The 19,913-nt window shown below is 48.8% G+C and overlaps 1 protein-coding gene and 1 long non-coding RNA gene across 3 annotated transcripts in view; one reads left to right on the top strand and one right to left on the bottom strand.

Moving 5' to 3' along the window:
* Positions 1-8,084: 8,084 nt before the first annotated feature.
* LOC147650572 (uncharacterized) lies at positions 8,085-12,143 on the bottom strand. The gene is made up of 2 exons (XR_015276102.1): positions 11,867-12,143; positions 8,085-11,622 (listed from the first exon to the last, which is right to left on the bottom strand). It is a non-coding gene; the product is annotated as an uncharacterized LOC147650572 (long non-coding RNA).
* A 180-nt stretch (positions 12,144-12,323) lies between these two features.
* Positions 12,324-19,913, top strand: part of GPC3 (glypican 3) — a 141,527-nt gene continuing 133,937 nt past the window's right edge. Inside the window, exons 1-2 of one of the 2 annotated variants that reach the window (XM_086850025.1) lie at positions 13,490-13,778; positions 13,861-13,906. Coding sequence is in view for 1 of the 2 variants with exons in the window: in XM_086850026.1 (XP_086706152.1) it covers positions 12,449-12,614 (166 nt within the window). In the remaining variant the exon portion in view is untranslated. Of the gene's footprint in view, positions 12,615-13,489; positions 13,779-13,860; positions 13,907-19,913 lie in introns of those variants that run through there. The other variant, XM_086850026.1, reaches the window with a different exon arrangement.

Genomic DNA, 19,913 nt, shown 5'->3' with positions numbered 1-19,913 from the left:
GCCCTCTGCAAAATCCAGAGTCTGAATGGCAACAAGAAAATTCCCACCAACTTCATCTGGGCCAGGATTTGGGTTGGCATTAAAAGCTCCAAGTGTTGGTGCTGAGCCCAGCTCCATTTCCAGCACTGTAGCCTGAGGACTAACCTTTGTTTTAGCAGAGTTCAGCCTTCTGGACTTGCTGCTGATCAGTTCTGCCGTGGGTGCTGCAGGAGCTGAAGTGCCATCAGATGCTGCACAGGGTGTTTGAGCCTCTCTGGCACAGGCTGTCCCTGCTCACAGCCACGTCCCCTTTCCCTTGGCTGGTAACTAACAGGTAACAAGCTGGATTTCCCACCTCAGCTCCCTGCACAACCAAGAACTTAGGTATGGGAACAAACCTGCAATTCATTTTCCTAGTTTGGGATCACTGGTGACCTCTCTGGGTTTTTCTCTGTGGCTCTGGCACCAGCCTGACTCTGGGCTCAGGATGCTCAGCCTGATGCCAAGAACCAGGATCTGCTGTGCTGCATGTAATGCTCTCCTGCATTCAGTTCACCCCTAAAATACCCACAATTAAATTTTTAGACTCAGCACTTCTCTGGATCTGACCCTGGAAAAACAAAAGGCTTCTCCAGAATGGTGTAAAATGACCAAGGAGACAAACCACCTGACCTAGGCACTTTTTTTAAAAAAATCTGTAGGTGCATGGCCATTGGGAGGTGAAAGCAAGGCCAGTTTTTGTATTTATTGCTTTCCAAGTAGGCCAGGATTACTAACATGCTGCCCTGTTGCTGACTGGCTTTAGTGCCATCCTTTAACATCACCCCATAATAGTTAAATACAGTAACTTCTCTTCAGATCAAAAAATCTATGGCACTGATGTCCTTGAGTACTTTGGGATTTGGCCTGTGTCCAGACCAATTCGTAAAACACAGCTCAGAAGCTCACTCAGTGCCAAGTCTGTGGTGCTTTAGCTTGTCCTGTGAATGTGTTTTAGCCACGATGGGCAGAGGGGATTTGATAAATTCTTGCAATGCCCTGTGGCTCAGGTGAGCTCTGCCCAGGCCGGTGCCTCTCAGGGTTGTGGGGAGCACAGGGAGCCACAGCTGCTGCTTGGATAAAATCCTGCAGGCCAGGTGAGCTGCTCAGCTCTGCTCCTGGCTGAGGGGTGCAGAGGGGTTTGGGAGTCTTGCCCAAAATGCACCATTATTTGCTCTTTTCCCAGGCTGTTTCTGGCTGCTGCACTCTCTGCCTGCCTGCGGCTGCTGTCTGGTGTGGAGTGGCAGAGCTCCTGCTGGGATCCCCATCTGTGTGCTGAGCCTTGGAAGGCTCTTCCTTCCTAGCTGTCAGCTTCTGTGGGGTCTCACATTACCTCCACCATCACACCCTTGTGACATGGGGAGATGTTTCACTTGGAAGACATCAAAGCAAGATCACAACAGTTCTGAGTCTTGGACATCAGCCTGCTCCATAATCAGAGGAAGCAAAAGGTGAAATCCTTGAAGAAACCTTTTTAAAAGACTCTAGATTTGTAATTAAACACTGAACAAGCCTTGGTGTGTTCTGTTGTATCCCAGAAAGGCTCTTGCAAGTCACAAGGGATGGTCTGAGGTGTCCATGGTAGTTACAGACTAAGGGCTGTGGGTGATGCATTTAGGGACTGGAGCAATCCAGTGATCTGGATATGGCAATCTCAGAGCTGGCAGGCTGAAATGGGCTCTCCATCCTTGAAATCTGCCCAGAGCAGGGCCTGGTCCTGTTCTCCTCCAGTCTGGACAGTTGCTCTCTTTAACTTATCCATAAAAGCTCAATATGGCTTTGTCCAAGCAGATCCCAGTGTGGTGTTAACACCACCACATCCTTAAAAGATGCAAGTGGCATCAATTTAGTCATTATACTGTATTTCCACAACAGATGTTGATGTTTCACTATTGTCCCAGAATTAAATGTCAAGTTATTCCTGTTCAGAAGTACCACTGGAATGTTCAGGGATTCCATCTGCAGCTGTATTTAGAGCCTGCCTGGCTGCTAAGCCAGCGTTTCTGAGCAGGTTTTACATGGGCTGCAGGGAGTTCACGTGTGTACCAGAGAGCTGCCTGGGTTAATTAATTCCCTTTTCACACATTATAACCTAGAGAAGCAGGGCAGCTGGAGGGGAAGGTTTTCTTTGAAGAAATTGGTAATTTTGCACATTGTGGGACCAACTTTTGGATTTCTGCTGTTGTTGCAACCTGGGAAACAGAAGCAGCATTCAAGAGTGAGCTGAAGGTGGATGTGAATGCTCCAAGCACGACAGATGCATGATTAACCTGTAACAATTCATAACCCAAAATCCAGTGCAGAAACACTGGCACAGCTTTTAATTTTACACTTCTTGCTGCTTATGAGAAATCTCTAACTATGCCTCTGAAGCCATGTTCTGTGCCCTTGGCAGCTATTGAAAGACCTTGCCCTCATTTGAGGGGTCAGGTAAATATCTCTGTGCATCACTGAGCTGATGGGGTGCCACGTGCTCTGCATCTGATGCTGAGTGCCCCAAACCATCTCATCAGAGGCAAACTCTTCTTTGCTCACTGTGGAATGTTGTTTCTGAGCATCTTGCCCTGCTACCTGGTTCAGGGGCAAATGCTGCAGAGGGGTTTGGAGGAGACAGCAGGGATGGAGGAGGTTTCTTTTGTCATCCCCTGATCTGCTCAGCTCCTGGCATTGTGCTGCTGACAGAGGAGCTACACTGGGTGGCTTCAGGTGCCCCAGCAGCAGCAAAGCTGGGGATTCAGGGGAACCTGAGGTGCAGGTGATTTAATGCCGTGCTTGACAGCGTAGCCTGTGGTTTGACAGCCTAAAAGACAAAGACATTTTCTGCCAGGGCTATCAGCTCTGTGTGTCCTGTGCCTCTCTGGAGAGAAACCCTGGGGGGAGAGGGGCAGCAGAGATGTGGCTGGAGCCACTGGTTTGCAGGACATGGGCAGCAGAGGAAGGAGGATTTTATTCTGGGGGGTTGTGTGAGGAAAGGAAAGGAAAGGAAAGGAAAGGAAAGGAAAGGAAAGGAAAGGAAAGGAAAGGAAAGGAAAGGAAAGGAAAGGAAAGGAAAGGAAAGGAAAGGAAAGGAAAGGAAAGGAAAGGAAAGGAAAGGAAAGGAAAGGAAAGGAAAGGAAAGGAAAGGAAAGGAAAGGAAAGGAAAGGAAAGGAAAAAGGAAACCCAAGGTCTCCATCTTGTTGCATTTTCAGATTGACTCTGGAAGCCCCCCAGACCAACACGAACAAGTGAAGGACAGGTGCAACAGGAGGAAATTTGAAATTGCGACAGGAGGGCAAATATTAACCAAGTACTTCTGATCCAATTGATTATGGATTAATGTCTCCTTAAACAAAGGCCTCAGGTGATTGTAAATATTTCCAGAAAAGAGACAGACTGCCTGGACTCAGCCAACAGTGCAGCTTGGGCAGCTCACACCATGATCTGGGCCTCAGGGCCACCTTTTAGGTGACAAAGCAGAAAATGTCCCTTTGTTTTTTGGGTGGCAGCTTGCAGGGAGTGTAACATTTTCAACTCTCTGAGGGATTGTGAGATTATCAGTCAGAAGCTCAGAGAGTCTCTGTTTCTGGAGAGTCTGAAAATGTACAAAGAAGGGTAATTAGAAATAATTTGAGGAGGTTTTATTATTATTACATTTAGTGGTAAGGTTGTTTCTTTAATGCTTTATATGTTTTTTCCACACTAGATAGGTGAGCTTATATTACATAGTAAAAAGCTATTAGTTTTCTCAAAAGATTGTCAATTTTCTTTCCAAATTGCTAAATTAAATTTTCTATTTTATGGGAATGCTCTTTCATTTGTGCAAAATCCTGTGCTCAGATAGTTAGGCCAATCTCATCATGCAAGACCATTAGATGAACTAATTGGATCTGTCTTACTCGTACATTTCTATGAGAAATATCTAATAAATGTGGAAATCCATTTGGAAATGAAGATGGCATCTTCATCTTCTCAGAACCTTGGAGATTTCTGGTGTTGCAGTTGCAGCCTGAGCACAGCCAGTGGGAATTAACTGCTTTGTCAAAGCTTTTTTCCAAGGCAGGAATCTGACCATCTTCATGGTCCTCTTAAGTTGCTAAAGGATGCAGTTTCTCCAGAGTATTTAATTGATGCTAACCCCAGGAAGACACAGGGACACCTCTGGGCCTGTCCATTTGGGCTGTCACTGAGGAAGGTGTGAGGGTGACATCTGTGTGGTCACTGCGGATCCTCTTCAGCGTGCTTGTGAATTTACCTCCTTGCTGTCCCAGAAAAGCAGAGTAAAACCATTACCCCTTGCTGCAAATGGACAGCTGTGGGAGCCAGGCAGGGAAGGAACTCCCAAGGTTGTCTGCTCTGGAGACATCTGAGTGTCACACTCTAAATCCCAGCACTTCAAAGTTCACCTCTGCTTGGTCTTCCCTCCTGTTGATGCTCAAGAGGCTGGCACAAGACTCTCAGTGACTCCTTTTGTACCCAAGCTTTTATCTTCTAAGGCTCCTGGCTGGATTCAGCCAGGGGTTTGCAGGCAGGGCTGCTTTGATGGCATTGCTTTGAAGTTTGGAGTTGTCATTTTGCAGATAGGGGTCCCAAAGGGTCGGATGCTGCTGGCCCACGTGCAGGGTGTTAGAGCTGTGCTGGCAGTGGAGGCTCTCTGTGGCAGGATTCCTGTCCTGTGAGTGAGGACAGCTCTGTGTTCCCTTGGCAATGACTGGTCTGGCAGAAACTCTGCAGAACAGAGCAAACCTTTTATGCATTTGCAAGGTGCTTGGACTGACAGAGTGTGCTTGTATTGGCTCAGTGCTTTGTATCACACAAAAATGAGGTATTTTCCTCTTAAAGTGAATATAGTTTCTTGCTGAATCAGTCTTGCTTTCCAGGGGATGCTAAACCAAAGCCACCCACACTCACTTTGTGGTTACTGAATACTGCTGACTGACAGCAATTCTCATTTGTGAGAGCAGTTTCTACTAGAGCCAGACTTCTTTCTCCCTAAGATCTTTATTCTTACTCTTTCCCAGGTCACTAATGGTGAAAAATCCCTACAGACCATGGGATTACAGGTAGGACCTGAATGCTGCTTGCTCCACACTGCCAAAATCAGCAGGACATTTACTGCTGGCCTCAGAGAAGGTGCAGCAAGGGGGGCAAGGGGAGGTAAAGTCACTCAGCTCTAAGCATGTATTGTTTGAATTATTCACTCTCTTCTAAAGCAGATCATTTAATAATACATTGTGGTCACTTTTATTTCTAAATGCTTGCACTTTGGCTGAGGTTAAAATGATGTCCTAAAATGCCATTTGCACTTGGGTTCCTCTGGAGGTGCCCCCCAGGCAGGGCCTTAGTCCCTGCTCTTCTCACCTGTGTTCTGTGGTTCTGGGTCCTGTGTTGGGCAGTCAGCTCCAAGTCCTGCCCAGTCAGGTCCCCCACACCTCCAGTACCAGGAGACTGATTTCAACAACCCCAAAGCACTAAAAATAACAAGCTTGGGCTTGTTTCTGTTTGTTTTTTCCACTGCTGGCCAAATTCTCTGGAGTCATTTGTCAACAGCTTTGTTCCTTCTTCATTAATGAGGAGTTTTGACCCAATTGCACTAATCCCTGAGTTTATGGAAAACCTTTGAAGTGCCCTACACCATTCACAACAGGGAGAGGTGGATGGAGCACAGTAACTCGTTCTCCCTTTCTTTTCTGTCCTATTCCTGTAACATGCTCACACAGTGATTTCTGTATTTGGAGAGAATTTCTGCTTGAGACACCCGTAGTTCAGGTGGGTTTTGCAGGCCTATTTAAAGGACAGGGGGAGTCAGAAGAAAATACCTCTGCATCACACTTAACTGCTTCTCAATTTCTGCTTTATGTTTAATAGTAATAATATAAACCAAATCCCCGAAGAGCTGTTTGAGAGGTCTGACATTTATGCATTGTATGCAGGAATGATTTAGCATTTAAAAACAAAATAAATCTCTCTGTGTAAGGTGGTTCATTATTCTAACTGATTGGAAATGAGACAAATGTGAACATTTAGTGAGGCTCCTTTTAAAACAAAACTTCACTCTGTCGATGAACTGTCCTCCTCCACAGTGCGGTGAAACCTGCCAGAGCGTCCAGCAGGATAATTAGTTATACTTTGGGAAATTCCTTCAAATGCACCAGTGTTAAATCTTACTGGGTTCTTTTATTAAATTAATATTTGGCTTTGTGCAAGAAGCATGCAATCTTAATAGCCATGCCCTTTGAGGTCTGTTAATATCCTCACTGCAAGTGAGGATGCTGATTTGGAAAAAGCACACCAAGGTGTGCTGAACTCTGAGCCTGGCCATCCAGGAATACTTGGGTGGCTTCTTGGGCAGCTGCTGCTGGCACCACCTCTGGAAGGGTCAGGCCATGAATGCAGCTGCCAAAAAGTCATTGGTGCAAGATCTCAGGGGGATGGGCTGGAGCAGGGACAAATGACGAGGGAGCTGCTGATGGCAAGGGACAGCTCTGCACACCTTGTGGAACCCTCACCTCCCAGGCAGAGAAGGGTTCTGGGACACAGCTGTGCTCAGCACAGACATTACATCTGTGATGGGAGACCTGGAGCAGGAAAAGCACCGATAGGCCAAGGAAGCCTCTGGGAGCAGGAGGTGCCTGCAGCAGAGGGGTAGAACAGTGCTGTGTCCCACTGCGAGCAGAACGTGCACCTGGGGAACATCAAGCCCTTCTGTTCTGCAGGATGAGGCTCACAAAAACCCCAGGGGCCTGGTGGGTACTTGGAGAAAGTGGCTGTAAAAACATAAATTCCTTTGGTTTGCAATTTTTTTCTTCTTGCCATGGAGTGCACTGACCTTTCCTTAATGAGAGAGAAGCCTGAGAGGGAGGGAGGGAGGGAGGGGGAGGAAGAAGATGCTGCAGGGGAAATGTCAACCAGCAGAGGTGGTGCCTCTCCTGCTGTACAGTGGCTGAGCACCTCAGTAGCCCACTGGCAGTCCCAGAGCCACCCTGCCTGGGATGGAGGCTCTTCATGCTGTTCCAGGGTCTCCTCCCTTGTTGGGACGTGGTGCTGGCTGGGGCTGCTCCAAATCCACTGGCTCCAGCAATGACTCCTGATCCATGTCAGTGAGGGAGAGGAACTCTCTGTCCCTACAATTTATTGAGTTATTGGGTATAAAAGCTGACACTGGGTCACTCATTCGCTCTTTTACCCACAAAATGGTGTTTGAGGAGCAGTCTAACACTTCTGATACCTTTGGAAGTGCCTCATTACCATGCAACTGGAGACAGCTTCTGTGTGAGCCCAGCAGAAATAGTCCTCTATTATGTCTCTTCACAGAGTTTTTGCATATAATATTAAGCATTAAAATAATTTAATAAGGCATAAATCAAGTTTTACTGTAGTGTGACTGCACAGGAAAAAAGCACTCCTGGAATTGTACCTGAATACATTGTGGCCTCCTTTGGAGTGGGAACAATTTATATATTCAATATAACTTCCACTGGTTGTGCTGTAAATCCCATCTCAGAGCTGTGTGCTCTCCTGTTTGTACAATGGGACTTTATCAGTGTGTGCAGCCCCACAGCCCTTACTTGGGGCAGCCTGCCCTGCCAAGGTCCAGTTTGGCTCTGCCCTCTGACCCTGCACTGTGCTGGGTCTGCTCCAGCAGCTCCAGAGCTTCTGTTGTGCTGTGCAGGGCACTGGGAGTGCTGCATCTCCCTGGAGTTATATCCAGAGTGCCCCCCATGCCTTCTCCAAAGCTGCCAGGCTGCTCCTGCTGTGTGGAGCTGATCCACAGCTCTGGGATTTCACATCCCAGCTCTCTGTGGGAGTGGGGTACCTGTGGTGTGGCAGCCCTGGGCTGGTGATTGTCAGCAGTGCTTTATTTCCATAGGTGAATGCTCTGGGCTGATCCCTTCTGGGCTGGCTCCTGGCAATGTCTCTTCTGTTGATTAATCACCAGGAGATGATAAATGAAAATACCAGCTTGAGAAATGCCTGCCCTGTGCTCCCAGCAGAGGCAGCAGTGCATGGTGAATGGTTTTCTCCCATCTCTTCAGTTTGATTCCCTCTGCAGAGCTGCATCTCAAGTGATTCTCGTGTACTTGGGAGCTTTGCCAGTGTCCAGCCCCACTCTCTGGGTGCTGCAGCTGGGGCAGTGTGAGGAGTGCTGTGAGCATCCTTCCTCCCTCAAGGCTGCATCCCCCCACCAGTGTGGCCCTAACTCCAGTGCACTGCGTGGCTCATCCTTTTATGCTCTGCTTTGGGTTCTCCAGAGGTGGAGGGTGTGTGGAGGAGCTTTTGAGCCACACCAACTGTTTCTGTGCACTTTTAATTTTACAAAAGATGCAAAATCCTTCAGGTGTCTGCATGGTTAGCTATACAGCCAGCTGCCCCCTGCAAAACCTGTGCCTCATCCACAGGAGGAGTTCATTTGGAAAAGCTTGGATCTGGATGGGATTTTATCCCATGAAATATTCTGAAATTTTGTGTCCTTTAACAGGAGGGAAGACTTATCAAACCCTTTGTAAAGAAATAGGAGATCTCTAGGACTGGAGCACAGAGATTTTCCAGGGCTCTGGGAGATATTTCTGGTGTGTGACTGAAACCAGTACATACTTGGAAAAAGTTCTAGGTCTGAAGTACCTCATTTTGGACAGGGAAAGTGATTTGTCTGTGCATTTTTGATGTACAGCCCTATTGGCATCTGCAGTGTCTTTAAGTGATGTATCTCTCTGAAGGCTTCACTGCTTCTGCTGTGTGATCTGCTCCCAACAAACTCCAGAGAGCGAGTGATTTATCAGCCACTGCTTTTTAGGGTGAGGAAAAGGCTAATGCTTTATGGATCTATCAGCATTCCTGTATGGCACACAGAATACAATATCCTGCCAAAGCAGGGAGGGATGTCTGCTACCTGGCAATCCATCATTTCTCCCGGTGCCCCATGGCAAATGCACTTTTCTTTTTTCCATCAGGCTATGTACTGTTTGTTATATAGTGAAGAGCTTCTCCCTTCTCCTCCTCCACAAATGGTTATGAAAACCTGAGAGTGCAACTTCTGCAGGGTGAGGGATAAGGTGGGAAGGGTCATTTTGGCAGGGAGAAGATGTCATTGCCTGCAGCTCCTGGTTCCAGCAGGACCTATGAGATCTCAAGCCATGCAGCTGTGCCCTAGACAGCACAACAGGAGCACAGCAGGGATGAGAAATCCAGGCCAAACATGCCCATGTAGACTGCCAGGTATGTGCCAAAAACACACAGATGTGTCAACAGATGCTCCAGGATTTTCATTTCTCCCTTGCCCCACAGTGATTTCCTCTGTTATAGGCATGGCTCTGTTGACCTTGTCCCCATGGAGCTCATCCATCCCACCCACAGAGTAAGTGAAATGTGTTTATAACCTGGTGAGCATCTACTGGGGAGCATGAATCCCTCTCCTACATCTCTCCTTGGTGTTTTAATTGATTCAGGGTTTTCCCAGTGGAGAACTTCATAAGAGCATTTGATAAAATCAGCTACACACGATCCTGCCTCTCATTACTCACAGGCTTGAGGCAGGTAGATGATTAAGTGAATTTTTTACGGTGTGAGCAGTTGTAACAAGGGAAATTATCATCCTGGATATGAGACAATGACTTGGCTCTTACTACATCTGCTGGCAGACAACTAACCCAGTGACTTTGCATCTGATCTTGGAGCAAGTCTTCTCCTTTCTCCTCCAGGACAAACCTGCATTTGCCACCCTCACATTAAAAGGACAAGCCATATGGATGTGCCTGTGCTCAGGAAAATAGCTTCAGATTTTCCTGGGGCTGATGTTGCAATCCTGATGGAAGTCAGAGTCTGCAATTACCACCTTGGGAATGCTTCTGCAGACACGGAGCGGGGAGAGCACCCTCTGGGCTTGGGGATGCTACAGAACATGATAGTATTGTTGGTCCATGGATGGGATGGAATTCACCCCTTATTTACATTTAGCTGCATCTTAGACTTTATTACCCCAAGGAAAGGAAGTAATGCTGGAGTGAGAACTGGGGAAAGTGAGTTTCCATTAGGGAAAATTTCCAGTTAAAATGTGAGTTCTTTTTCTTCCTACCAGCAGACTTTGGGTGCAGCCCAGAAGAATGGCTGAAAGAAGGGGCTGGCACTTGGTTTTGTTGCATGTTTCTAGAAGCTTTAACTCGCTTTTGACACATCTTCTTGTTGATAGATATACTTTATTTTCTCAGGGAATCATTGTCAAGATAATGTCAGATCCCACTGTGAAGCCAGATCCAGTAAAGAGCAGTAATGCTGTTTTCTAATTTGTTTGAAATCCTAAAGCACTCCCTCATCTGAGCAGAGATACCTAAATGGCACCTATTTGGCGCTGGGTGTAATTCTTCGCTCTAATGGCATGCTTGACAATATCTGTGTACTTACCTGCAGCAGCACAAGCCTCCTGTATTTAAATGAAATGCACACAGCAGGTTTGAAGATGAACACAGGAGATGCTTGAATGCCTTTTAGACAACTGTAATTCAGGCCATAAACATAATATAGATTGCAATATTGTATATAAAGGAGTGCTTCAAATACCAGCCTTTGTGTTCTGCAATTCAGTCCAATTGATTCCTGACCTAACATAATGCCGTACCTGCAACTGTTGCATAAACATAACAAATCCATCACCAAATCAATGAAGGAGATGCAGAAGAGGTGTGGTAGCTATCTGGTGTGATGTGGCTCACATCAGCCGCAGCCTGTGTGCTGGTATTCCACGTAAGGCACCAGGAGAAATGAAAATGGGTGAAGGATGGCCCCTCATCCGTATCACCGAGCACATTCCTGCCCTTCACTCTGCTGAAATCAGGCACAATTTCCATTGTGGAGCACCTGCACCTCTGAACAAAATGAAATTTCTGGATTTCACTGAATTCCTGCAAAGTGGGACTTTTTGCTGCCCGGTTAATGGGAATTTTGTCAGTCATGCTTACTAGAAACAATAAAGGGATAATAAATAGTGCAGTCTGCGGACAGCAACAGGCTCCGACAATCCATTAACCAACGAGACGTGTTGCACATTCCAGCTTATTAGACGCATATCCATAATATATTTTAACAATCTCTCCCTGGCAGGCATTTTCCTAGAACAAATACACAGTTTGGACTTCCATTTTTCACCCCGGTTCAAAATTTCAGAGTGAAAAAGAGCTGGTAGTGAGCCATTAGCAATAATTTGATCCTGCATTTGTGCTGGAAACTTTAAATAGATTTTTCTTCCGTTCTTCTGCTCGTACTTGCTCCGTCATTGTTTTTCTGTGCATGGTGCAGGCTGGGGGCGAGCAGTGAGGAGACTGCCTGGGCAAACACTATTTTGGCAGTTTTTCGTACACGACCCTTGCTGTTTTAAATAGAGCCTTTCCTCACCCCACCTTCTTGCTTCCCACTTTGTACAGCTGCTTGCTGAGTGATGAGCAGCGTGGGTCCCTTCCAGCTGAGGGTGCAATGTTGGTATTTAGGGTCTTTTGCTGGTAAGATGAAGCTGGAATGTCCTTTCAGCTGGGGGACACAGGATCTGACAAGGCCTATGAGACCCCAGGGGACCTTCAGCTCAGTGAGCGAGGCGTTCCCAACAACTCCATCTGGAAACTGGTGCAGAAACGGTCCTGCTGGAGGAATACAACCTGCTCTTATAAAGCTGCCTGTTTCCAGGGTAGCTCCTCTGGTGCTTTGTCCTGTGCACACCCAGCAGCACCCCAGACCCGTGGCACTGCTGGGCATTCTGGAGACTGGCTTATCCAGACTTCAGTGCTGCCCCGGGGGGCTCAGTGATGCTCACGGCCCGGCACTCGGCACCACTCCGCCCTCACGGCGGAGTTTCCAGGTGAGACCCACTCCGGCCCTCAGCCTTACCGGGAGGGTCCAGTGCAGTTATGGAACTTCGCTCTCCCTTGCAGTCCCAGCCGGGGCTGGCGAGGGCTTAAGAGACGCTGTGTTCACTCGCGGTGCAGCACTATGAACTCATGCTACAAACGAGGGACGGCGCATCCCGCGTCCCACTCCAGGTGCACGCGTGGGGTTCCGCAGGGTCTGCACGGCACGGGCAGCGAGCGCGGGGGCAGCGGGAGCAGCGCTCAGAGGGCTGTGAGCCGGTGCCGGTGCCGGTGCCGGTGCCGGTGCCGGTGCCGGTGCCGGGCGGGAGGGCGCGCTCAGGTGCGGCGGGGGCGCGGGCGGGGGCGGGGGCGGGGCGGGCGTGGCGCGGGCGGGGCGGGGCCGCCCCGCGGGGCCCAATGAGCGCCGGGGCGGGGCCGCGCGCGGGCCGAGTTTCCCGCGGGCGGGGGGCGGGCACCAGTCAGGGCCGGGCCGGGAGCGGCGCCCCGGGAGCGCCGCGCGAGGCGCGGGCCGAGCTCCGCTGCGCTGCTCGCGGTCCCGGTCCCGGCACGGCGGGCATGCCCGCTGGCAGCGCCTAGAGGAGCGCCCCGGTGGCCCGGGAGGATGTCGCGGAGCGGCGGAGTGCTGCTGCTGCCGCTGCTGGCGGCCGCGCTGCTCGGTGCCCCCGGGGCCGCGCAGCCGGCGGGGGAAGCCGCCTGCCGCCCGGTCCGCGCCGCCTTCCAGGTGCTGCAGCCCGGAGCCAAGTGGGTGCCCGAGAGCCCCGTGCCAGGTGAGGCCGCCCTCCCCGTGGTGTCCGGCTGGCCGTCATCGTCTCCCCGGGGTCGCCCGGGGCCGTTCGGGTGCGAAGCGGCTGCGGCGCCGGGAGCCGGGGCCGCTGTGCGGTGCGGGACGCTGCGGAGCCGGGTGCGGGCTGCCCGCTCTCCCCGGGCGGCAGGGGCTGCCGGCCGCTCGGTGCCGCCGGGCTCCATCGCGGTAACGGGAGCTGGAGAGCGGGGCTTTATTGCGCTCGGTTTGTTCACGGGGGCTTTTCCCCCCCGGGTGGCCGAGCTGAGCTCGAGCTGTCGGGCAGAGCCGCGGCGCTGCCGGAGGGACCAGCGGGAGGGATCGCTGTCGGGGGCCCGCCGCGATGTCCCCGCGGTGTCCCCGCGATGTCCCCGCCGGAGGCTCCGAGCAGCCGTCACGTCTCCGCAGGTCCCGGGTCCGCCAGAGCCGCTTTCCACCGCGCGAGGTGTGCCCGGCTCCGAGGCAATCCCGCTCTGTGGGGCTGCTCTGAGAGCATCCGGACCCTCATCCCAGCCCGAGCCCGGGGGCTGCCGCAGCTCCAGAGGATGGGGCAGGACGGAGGCAGCGCGGCATTCCCCGGGCTGTGCGGGTGCCGTGCGAGGGCGCAGGGGGAGTCCGACACGTCCGGGAGAGGTGTTACTCTGCTCTGCGCTTCCCATTACAGGTGGCTGCCGGTGTGGTACCGCACCAAACCTCTCCGCCTACGCCTTGCGAGGCTGCTTTCTGTATATATGCCTAATTCCCATTTTAAAATGTAAGCGAAGTACTTGAATTCCGTGCCTTTTAGAAGCTGTTTTGCGGCTTTTTGGGAGCTGGGGAATGTCGGCTGCTCCAGGTGGGTGGCTGGGAGTGTGCGTACACAAACGGATCAGTTTTGATGGCTGCGTTACGGAGCTGCCTGGAGAGCTCGGTGCTCTTGTGCTGGCTTCAATACACAGCGGAGAACGCCTGCCCTGAAAAGCTCACGATCAAAGTATGAAAAGGAAGAGATAACAGGCAAAACGTGACAGGCAGGGGAGGTGCAATGAGATCATTGCCAGCGGTGGCTGCTTTTAATAAGGATGTGTTGAGTTAGGTTTCTTGCATTCGATGTCGCACGAGCCAGAAACGGAAGAGTTCATTCAGCAGTGATCTGCTGCAGCACGGGAGGGTAAGGGGGGAAATGGGATGCCCAGAGCTGGGACTGCAAGGTCTTGTGGCTGCTGGTGCAAATCCTGTCTTTTGTTCTTTAGGACTGTAGCAATGCCTCAGCTTATCAAGAGCTGTGAGAGATATGAGGTGAGTTTAGATGTGAGTGCTGGTGAGAGTGTACCTCTCCTATCCCTACCTGTCCTCACATTCTCTTCTCATATAAATTTTGATGCTTAGTGGTCCTTTCAGACTAGCTGCAGGAACAGCATCTCCTCTCTCTCTGTCCTACAGGGCCTTGGTCTCCTGGTCAGTAAGGAAGCTGCACTGGAAATACTTTCCAGTGAAATGTTTGCATGAAGAGTTGCAGGAAAAGGAAAGAGCTGCTCTTCCCACCACTGAATTGACAAATTCTGTTTGTCAGAAGGAAGATGTTTCTTTGAAAGTCAGTGAGATTCTTGCTTTGATTCCTAAGTAACTTTGCTGAGTACACTCCAGGGAGGTGATGGAAGGGTGTGCAGGTTCCTGGAGAATGACTCCCGTTGTATTGAGGGGCTGCAGTGTGATCAGTCCTTCCCCAGAAAGCAGTAACATCCTCCAGGCTGGCCTGGCTGTGATTTCAGGAGGTGTTTTTGCCCTGGAATCTTCCCTTCCCAGGCTGCTGGGGTTCCTCAGTTAGGTTTTTGCTCCCCTGTGAGCCCCAGCTGCATCCCTGATAGTCAGGAGGAGTAAAGAGCCCTGTGCCTCTCTGCAGAGCCTGTGGGCAGCTGGATCAATACCTCGTAACAGGGCTGGTGTTTCAAGTGAATGCTTCCAGCTTGTTACGATGATAAAGTTCCCACATATCAAATCGAAAGTGGATTTTACATTTGCCTAAGTACATAAACTTGATCATAATTAAAGCAATGACTGCTTGCTTGTACCTTGGATCTGGCCCATCCTGCATGACTCTGTGTGGTAATTACACTTCAGAGCACTTGCTTCTCCTAGAAGCAGCTGCATAAATCTCTGTAATAGGGGAACATCACTCAAGGACTATTTTCCAGGCATCTGTTTATTGGTTTTCTTCCTTTCATACATCTGTCAATTAAAAAAAGTTTTGGAGTTCCCAGCCACAAATCACCATGGAATCAATTCTGAGAACCTTTCCCTATGGATCACACCACCCTGCAGAAGCTGAAGCTAAACAACTTATTTAAAACGTGGATTTCTAAAAATTATTTTTTTTTTTTTGACACAAACCAAAAACAATTGTTTCTGGGAGCTTCATTTTGCATTATGAGCAGTCATTGCTGAAGGAATAAGTAGTGGAAGTGCTGCTGAGTTGCAGCACACCCAGCAGAAATGTCCCACAGCTCAGTTTTACTGCATCAGTGGTGCGTGGGCTGGAGGGACATGGGCACAGCACGCTCTGTAGGAGAGCTCCAAAGCAGACAGAGACCACACTTCTAATTAAAAAACAAACCAAAAAAAAAGGCAATTCTGTTAAATGTGAGGGAAGTGTCATGCTGTTTCGTGAGCAGTATTGATGTTCCGGGGGTAATTCTAGCTGCAGGTGTGCACCAGGCAGTGAGAAGCTTGGTCTCCTCTGGTCCTGCAGTCTGGAGACGAGGTTTTTGTCACTCTGGAGCACGCTTTGCCCTGCTTAGAGGTGGGGAGCAGCATAACCTAACTACTGTCAGCTGTGACTGACTGTTCCGAGGGGTGGGAGGATGGAATTCATGGCAGTATCTCGACTGGAGCTGGATCAGAGACCTTGTGCTGGAGAGGAGTGAAGGCAGAGTGATGGGAGAGTGCTTTTCCTGGGTTTTGATGAAGTTGAGACTGAATGCCAGCTCCTGAGCCAGCCTGTGGTCCTGTGCTGGGGTAGCCTCATGCTCAGTAATAACTATATCCTCTATTTCCTATGTTGCCCATCTTGGTTTTCTTCCTCCATTTGTCTTTTTTCTGCATCATTTCTCCTGTCTATAAGCAGCAGCTTGAATTTCCATTTTTCCTGGTCTGTTTTTCTCTCCTCTTTGCCATTTGGGTTTCTCTGTACTGGTGGTGATGTTCTAGATAATTGGGCTGGTGCCTGTGTGTAGAGAGGAAGGGGTGAGCTGGTGCCTTGGCAGGATGGGGACAGGGGATGGATGTCTCTGCACTGGGACAATGGAAAACTGATGAATTTTTATCTTGACAGAAGTATCTGCTGATGGTTCTGTTTTCCTTCTCCCACAGCAAAATGTTATTTCCAGTTTTTTTGTTCATTTTCTTTGATGGAAGCAAATATGGAATCACCCTAAGAAAATAGCAGATTAACCTTTTGGAGCTGAGGTGTAACACTTTACAGGTGTTACACCTCAGCTGAACATGTCAAGCTTTCTTCTCTCTTTGTTTTTTTGGCAGCTGGCGTGTGCCAATGTACAGTTTAAAAACTAAAAATCCCAATTCTTCCCACTGCTCTTGATGCGCCTTTGCTCATGAGCTGGTTCCCTTTGTACTCCTGCTCTTTTATTCTGTTTTTCCTGAGTGGAACTAATAATGCTCCTCCCTGTGCAGCCTTTCCATTTAGCTTAGCACGGTGCTTTAAAAGCTTAGTTTACTAGATAATTGAGTTTTCTGTTCTTAATTATTTCAGGCCTTCAAGTTGCTCTCTTGATAGTTAAGAGAGCAGGAGCAGAACCCTAAAATTTAGTAACCTCCCCAGGCAGTGGTTTTATAGTGAGATCATTAATTTTATATTTTTTTCCCAGGGGTTGGCTTTAACAACATCCTGAACAGCGTTCTTCCCAGTCTTTGGAATGGCTGTGGGATGTGTGCACGTGACTTAACAAATCTGTGTGGGGAGTGGGTGCCCAGAGTTAACTCCATTGATGACAGCGTTGATACATTTGTACATTTGTTAGGAGGAAACTTTTACTCTGTAAAACCTATTCTTTGTGTTTTTATAGGGTGTTAGATTTGCATGAGAATCGTCTGGCCAGCATTATAAGACTGGGGAGGGAGGAATCCAGAGTCAGATGGCCTTGTGAAACACAAGATGGAATAGAAAATAAAGGATAATTAAGCAGTAATAAATATCCCATGTAGTACCCATACTGTTCCAACTTAAATCACCTATTGAATGAGGTTGGTTTATAATTTATATATCTTTAATTAGATTTATAAAGATCAGCATTAAATCTGGGTTCTAAACAGTTGCATTTCCTTTTCCTCCCCCTAAATGCTGAGCATTAAAAGGCACCGACAGATGTACAACCCCCTAATCACATAATTTAAAAGGTTCTTAATAAAAAGTATTGAAAAAGCTGGGGGAAAAGCCACTATATTTAAATGTTGAGTCACTGCTTTTATCTATTTAAAGCATGATGCTGGTTGTAAAACAATTGGAAGGAGGAAAATTGACCCAAAACAGCATATTTCTCGTGGGTAATATTACCAAATTGGTGAGTTAAGAGGGTGGGAGGAACTCCTCTGACACTTCTAGGCTGCAGGAGGCGAAGGTGCCACTGCATGGGGGTAGCAGAGCCCACTCACGTGGGGAGGAGGCTGCAGGAATGTAGCTTTAAGCAGGGCCAGGTTCTTATTTTGGCAATGCCTGGGGTAAATTTGGGGGGAATGTTAATCTGATTTAAGCTGCCATTGGATCTGGGTGGGAAGGCTTGTGTGCCCCAGTGTGCACAGCTTGTCTGCCTGTATCTGATGACAGGGTTGAAGCTATCCTGGGATGCTTAAAATCAAAGGAAAATCCTTCAGCCTTGTGAAGGAGTTCACAACTCCCCATAGATGATCTTGAGGGTTTTTATTTTTGACATTTAATCCACTGAAATTGTTTTCACTTCTGCTGTACTAACCACCTATCTGTGGGAATAATTATACATCAAAGTCAAATGTAGTGGTTTAAATTCACTGCTACCCGGCCGTCAGTAAAAATTCCCTGTTGGGAGGAGGAAGAGGCAGGGTGCTACTGAAATTAGTGCAGCTTTAGAGTTTATTTCTGTCAGCTGGGAGCGTATGCCAAATTGCTGGAGCATTTACACTGCTGTTCCCCAAGATGGCATAAATGGCACAGCTCTGGTGGTGCCTGGCATTCCTGCACCCATGGAAGGGGCTGCAGCCAGTGCCTTCTCATCCATGGGAGTTGAGTGTCAGAGGGTCAGGCTGCTGTGCTTGGCATCTCATCATCTCACTAATCCTGCAAAGATTGCTATGTGAGCATCCAAATGCAATTTAATAAAACGGTTGCAGTAATGTGAGGGACACTTTCTTTCTGAAAATGAGTTTGTAGTGATTTATAGCAAAAGGAGAAGGTTGTTTGCAAGGGCTGAGACTGGCATTACAAGGTGTAATGACTTGAAACTTTAAGAAAAAGGGGTTGTGTAGGTTGGGAGATAAAAACAGTCTTAACAGTAAGGGGCCATTAGGCAGCGGAATGGGCTTTGCTATCTCACAAGCTGGAGTATTGCTGGAGGTGTTTGTGTTAGATAAAATGCTGAGAGGGGGTGGATTGGGAGGCAGAGGTACGATTTGATGACTCACAGGACCTTTTCCCGTGTGTTTTTTTGGAGTCAGAAACGTGTGGCACCCCAATTCATTTATTGCTCGTGTCTGGTCCGTGGGTTTGCCGAGTGTTGCCAGGCGTTCGTGTCTCTGCATCCTTCATGCTGCTGGAGCGCGTGGTTTGCGCAGCCCCCGGCCCTGGGGCTCCTGGGGCTGCTGCAGCTTGAGTGCAGAAGAGGCTCCTTCAAGCAATGGCATGAATAAACCCCAAGTACAGTTGCAGGTCAAAAGCTCTGTGTTCCATCTGTGTCTGCTGGGGCCAGCGGGGTGGGTGAGTGGCTCCTGGGGGACTGGCATTGAAACCTCCCGTCCTTGCTGCTCCTGGGGGACTTGGGGATGGGAATGTTTGAGCCAGCTCGCCATCTGGGAAAGCCATGCACAGAAAAGAGCTGGCAGATGGGAGTCAAGCCCCCATTCCCCATCCCTCTGTAGCAGCACTGTGCCAAGAAGGAGCTTGTCCCTGCTGCCTTCCACGAGCCTGCCCTGCCTGTGTTGTCCTGTTGTGTTTATCATGATGTTTCTTACCGTGGTTGTTGGTGTTAGCTGGCTGTCTCTGTAAAACATTTTAAGCTGAGTTAACTCCCAGGCTTTTTCCTCCTCCTCTGTGATTGCTCTGATACAGCATGTGTCTGTCTTTTTACTGCACAAACATAAAGATCCATTTAAGGGGAGAAGTTGGCTTAATTGCTGGAAAGAAGGATGGGATGTGAGTAGATGACCTTGCTGCTTCCTATCCTTGGCTTTAACATGCAGAGGCCTCTTAATTGCCAACTCTCAGATTTTCTATATTGGTATTTCCATTAATCATGGAAGGATTTTTATTTTATAATTTGAAATGTGTCCTAATATAATAAATGTAGGAGGAAATAAGCTTTGTATTAGAAAGAAATTTATGGGTGTATTGTAGTGTTAAAGAGACCATGCTAAGCCTTTTTGTGGTGTAAATTGAGTTGGGTTTGACTTTAAAAAACCTCTTTAACTTGCTGTTATATAACTGCTTCCCTCATTAATGCAGTATCTTGCTGTTACGCGGTTTTATGGTCCCTTTTATTTTTTCAATGCATGAAATACCTGTCGCTGTGCTCCTCTGGAGTGGATGAGTTCATGAACCGCTGAGGCTCGAGCCTTAGACATTGGTGGTGCTGGCTCTGTGTCACAGGGCTTAAGGAAGGGACTTGTGTTGGGCATCCTGATTTGCAGAAGGGGAAACTGAGGCAGCAGGGAGTGATGGAGCCAGGATGGGGTGTGGACCCCTCTCTCCTCTTTGCATGAGGTTTTTTTGCAGCAACAGCAGGGATTGCACTGGTTAAATCTCCCTTCCCCACATGCAATGTGTGTTGTAGATGAAGTGTTTCATGTTCCTCTTCCCATGCTGTGCCAGGGGAAGGGATAGGGCTGGAGGGAGGAGGATTTCTGCTGTCGCTGCTCCTGAGCCCTGACAGCTGGTTTTCCCTTGGCACTGTGCATGACTCTTCTTCAGGAGGCACACGATTGAACTGACATTAATATTAATCCTGTTCTTCTAGACTACACTTGCAAGAGTGACTTTTGACACTTTCTAGTAATTAGGGAGAGAGTGGATGTCGTAAAAGACTCTTGTGAAGGAGAGAAGACA

The sequence above is a fragment of the Cyanistes caeruleus genome, chromosome 14, assembly GCF_971803275.1.
Source record: "Cyanistes caeruleus chromosome 14, bCyaCae1.hap1.1, whole genome shotgun sequence".
Taxonomy (NCBI): domain Eukaryota; kingdom Metazoa; phylum Chordata; class Aves; order Passeriformes; family Paridae; genus Cyanistes; species Cyanistes caeruleus.
The sequence above is the reverse complement of the archived record's forward strand: the minus strand, read 5'-3'. Positions and strand labels throughout refer to the sequence as shown.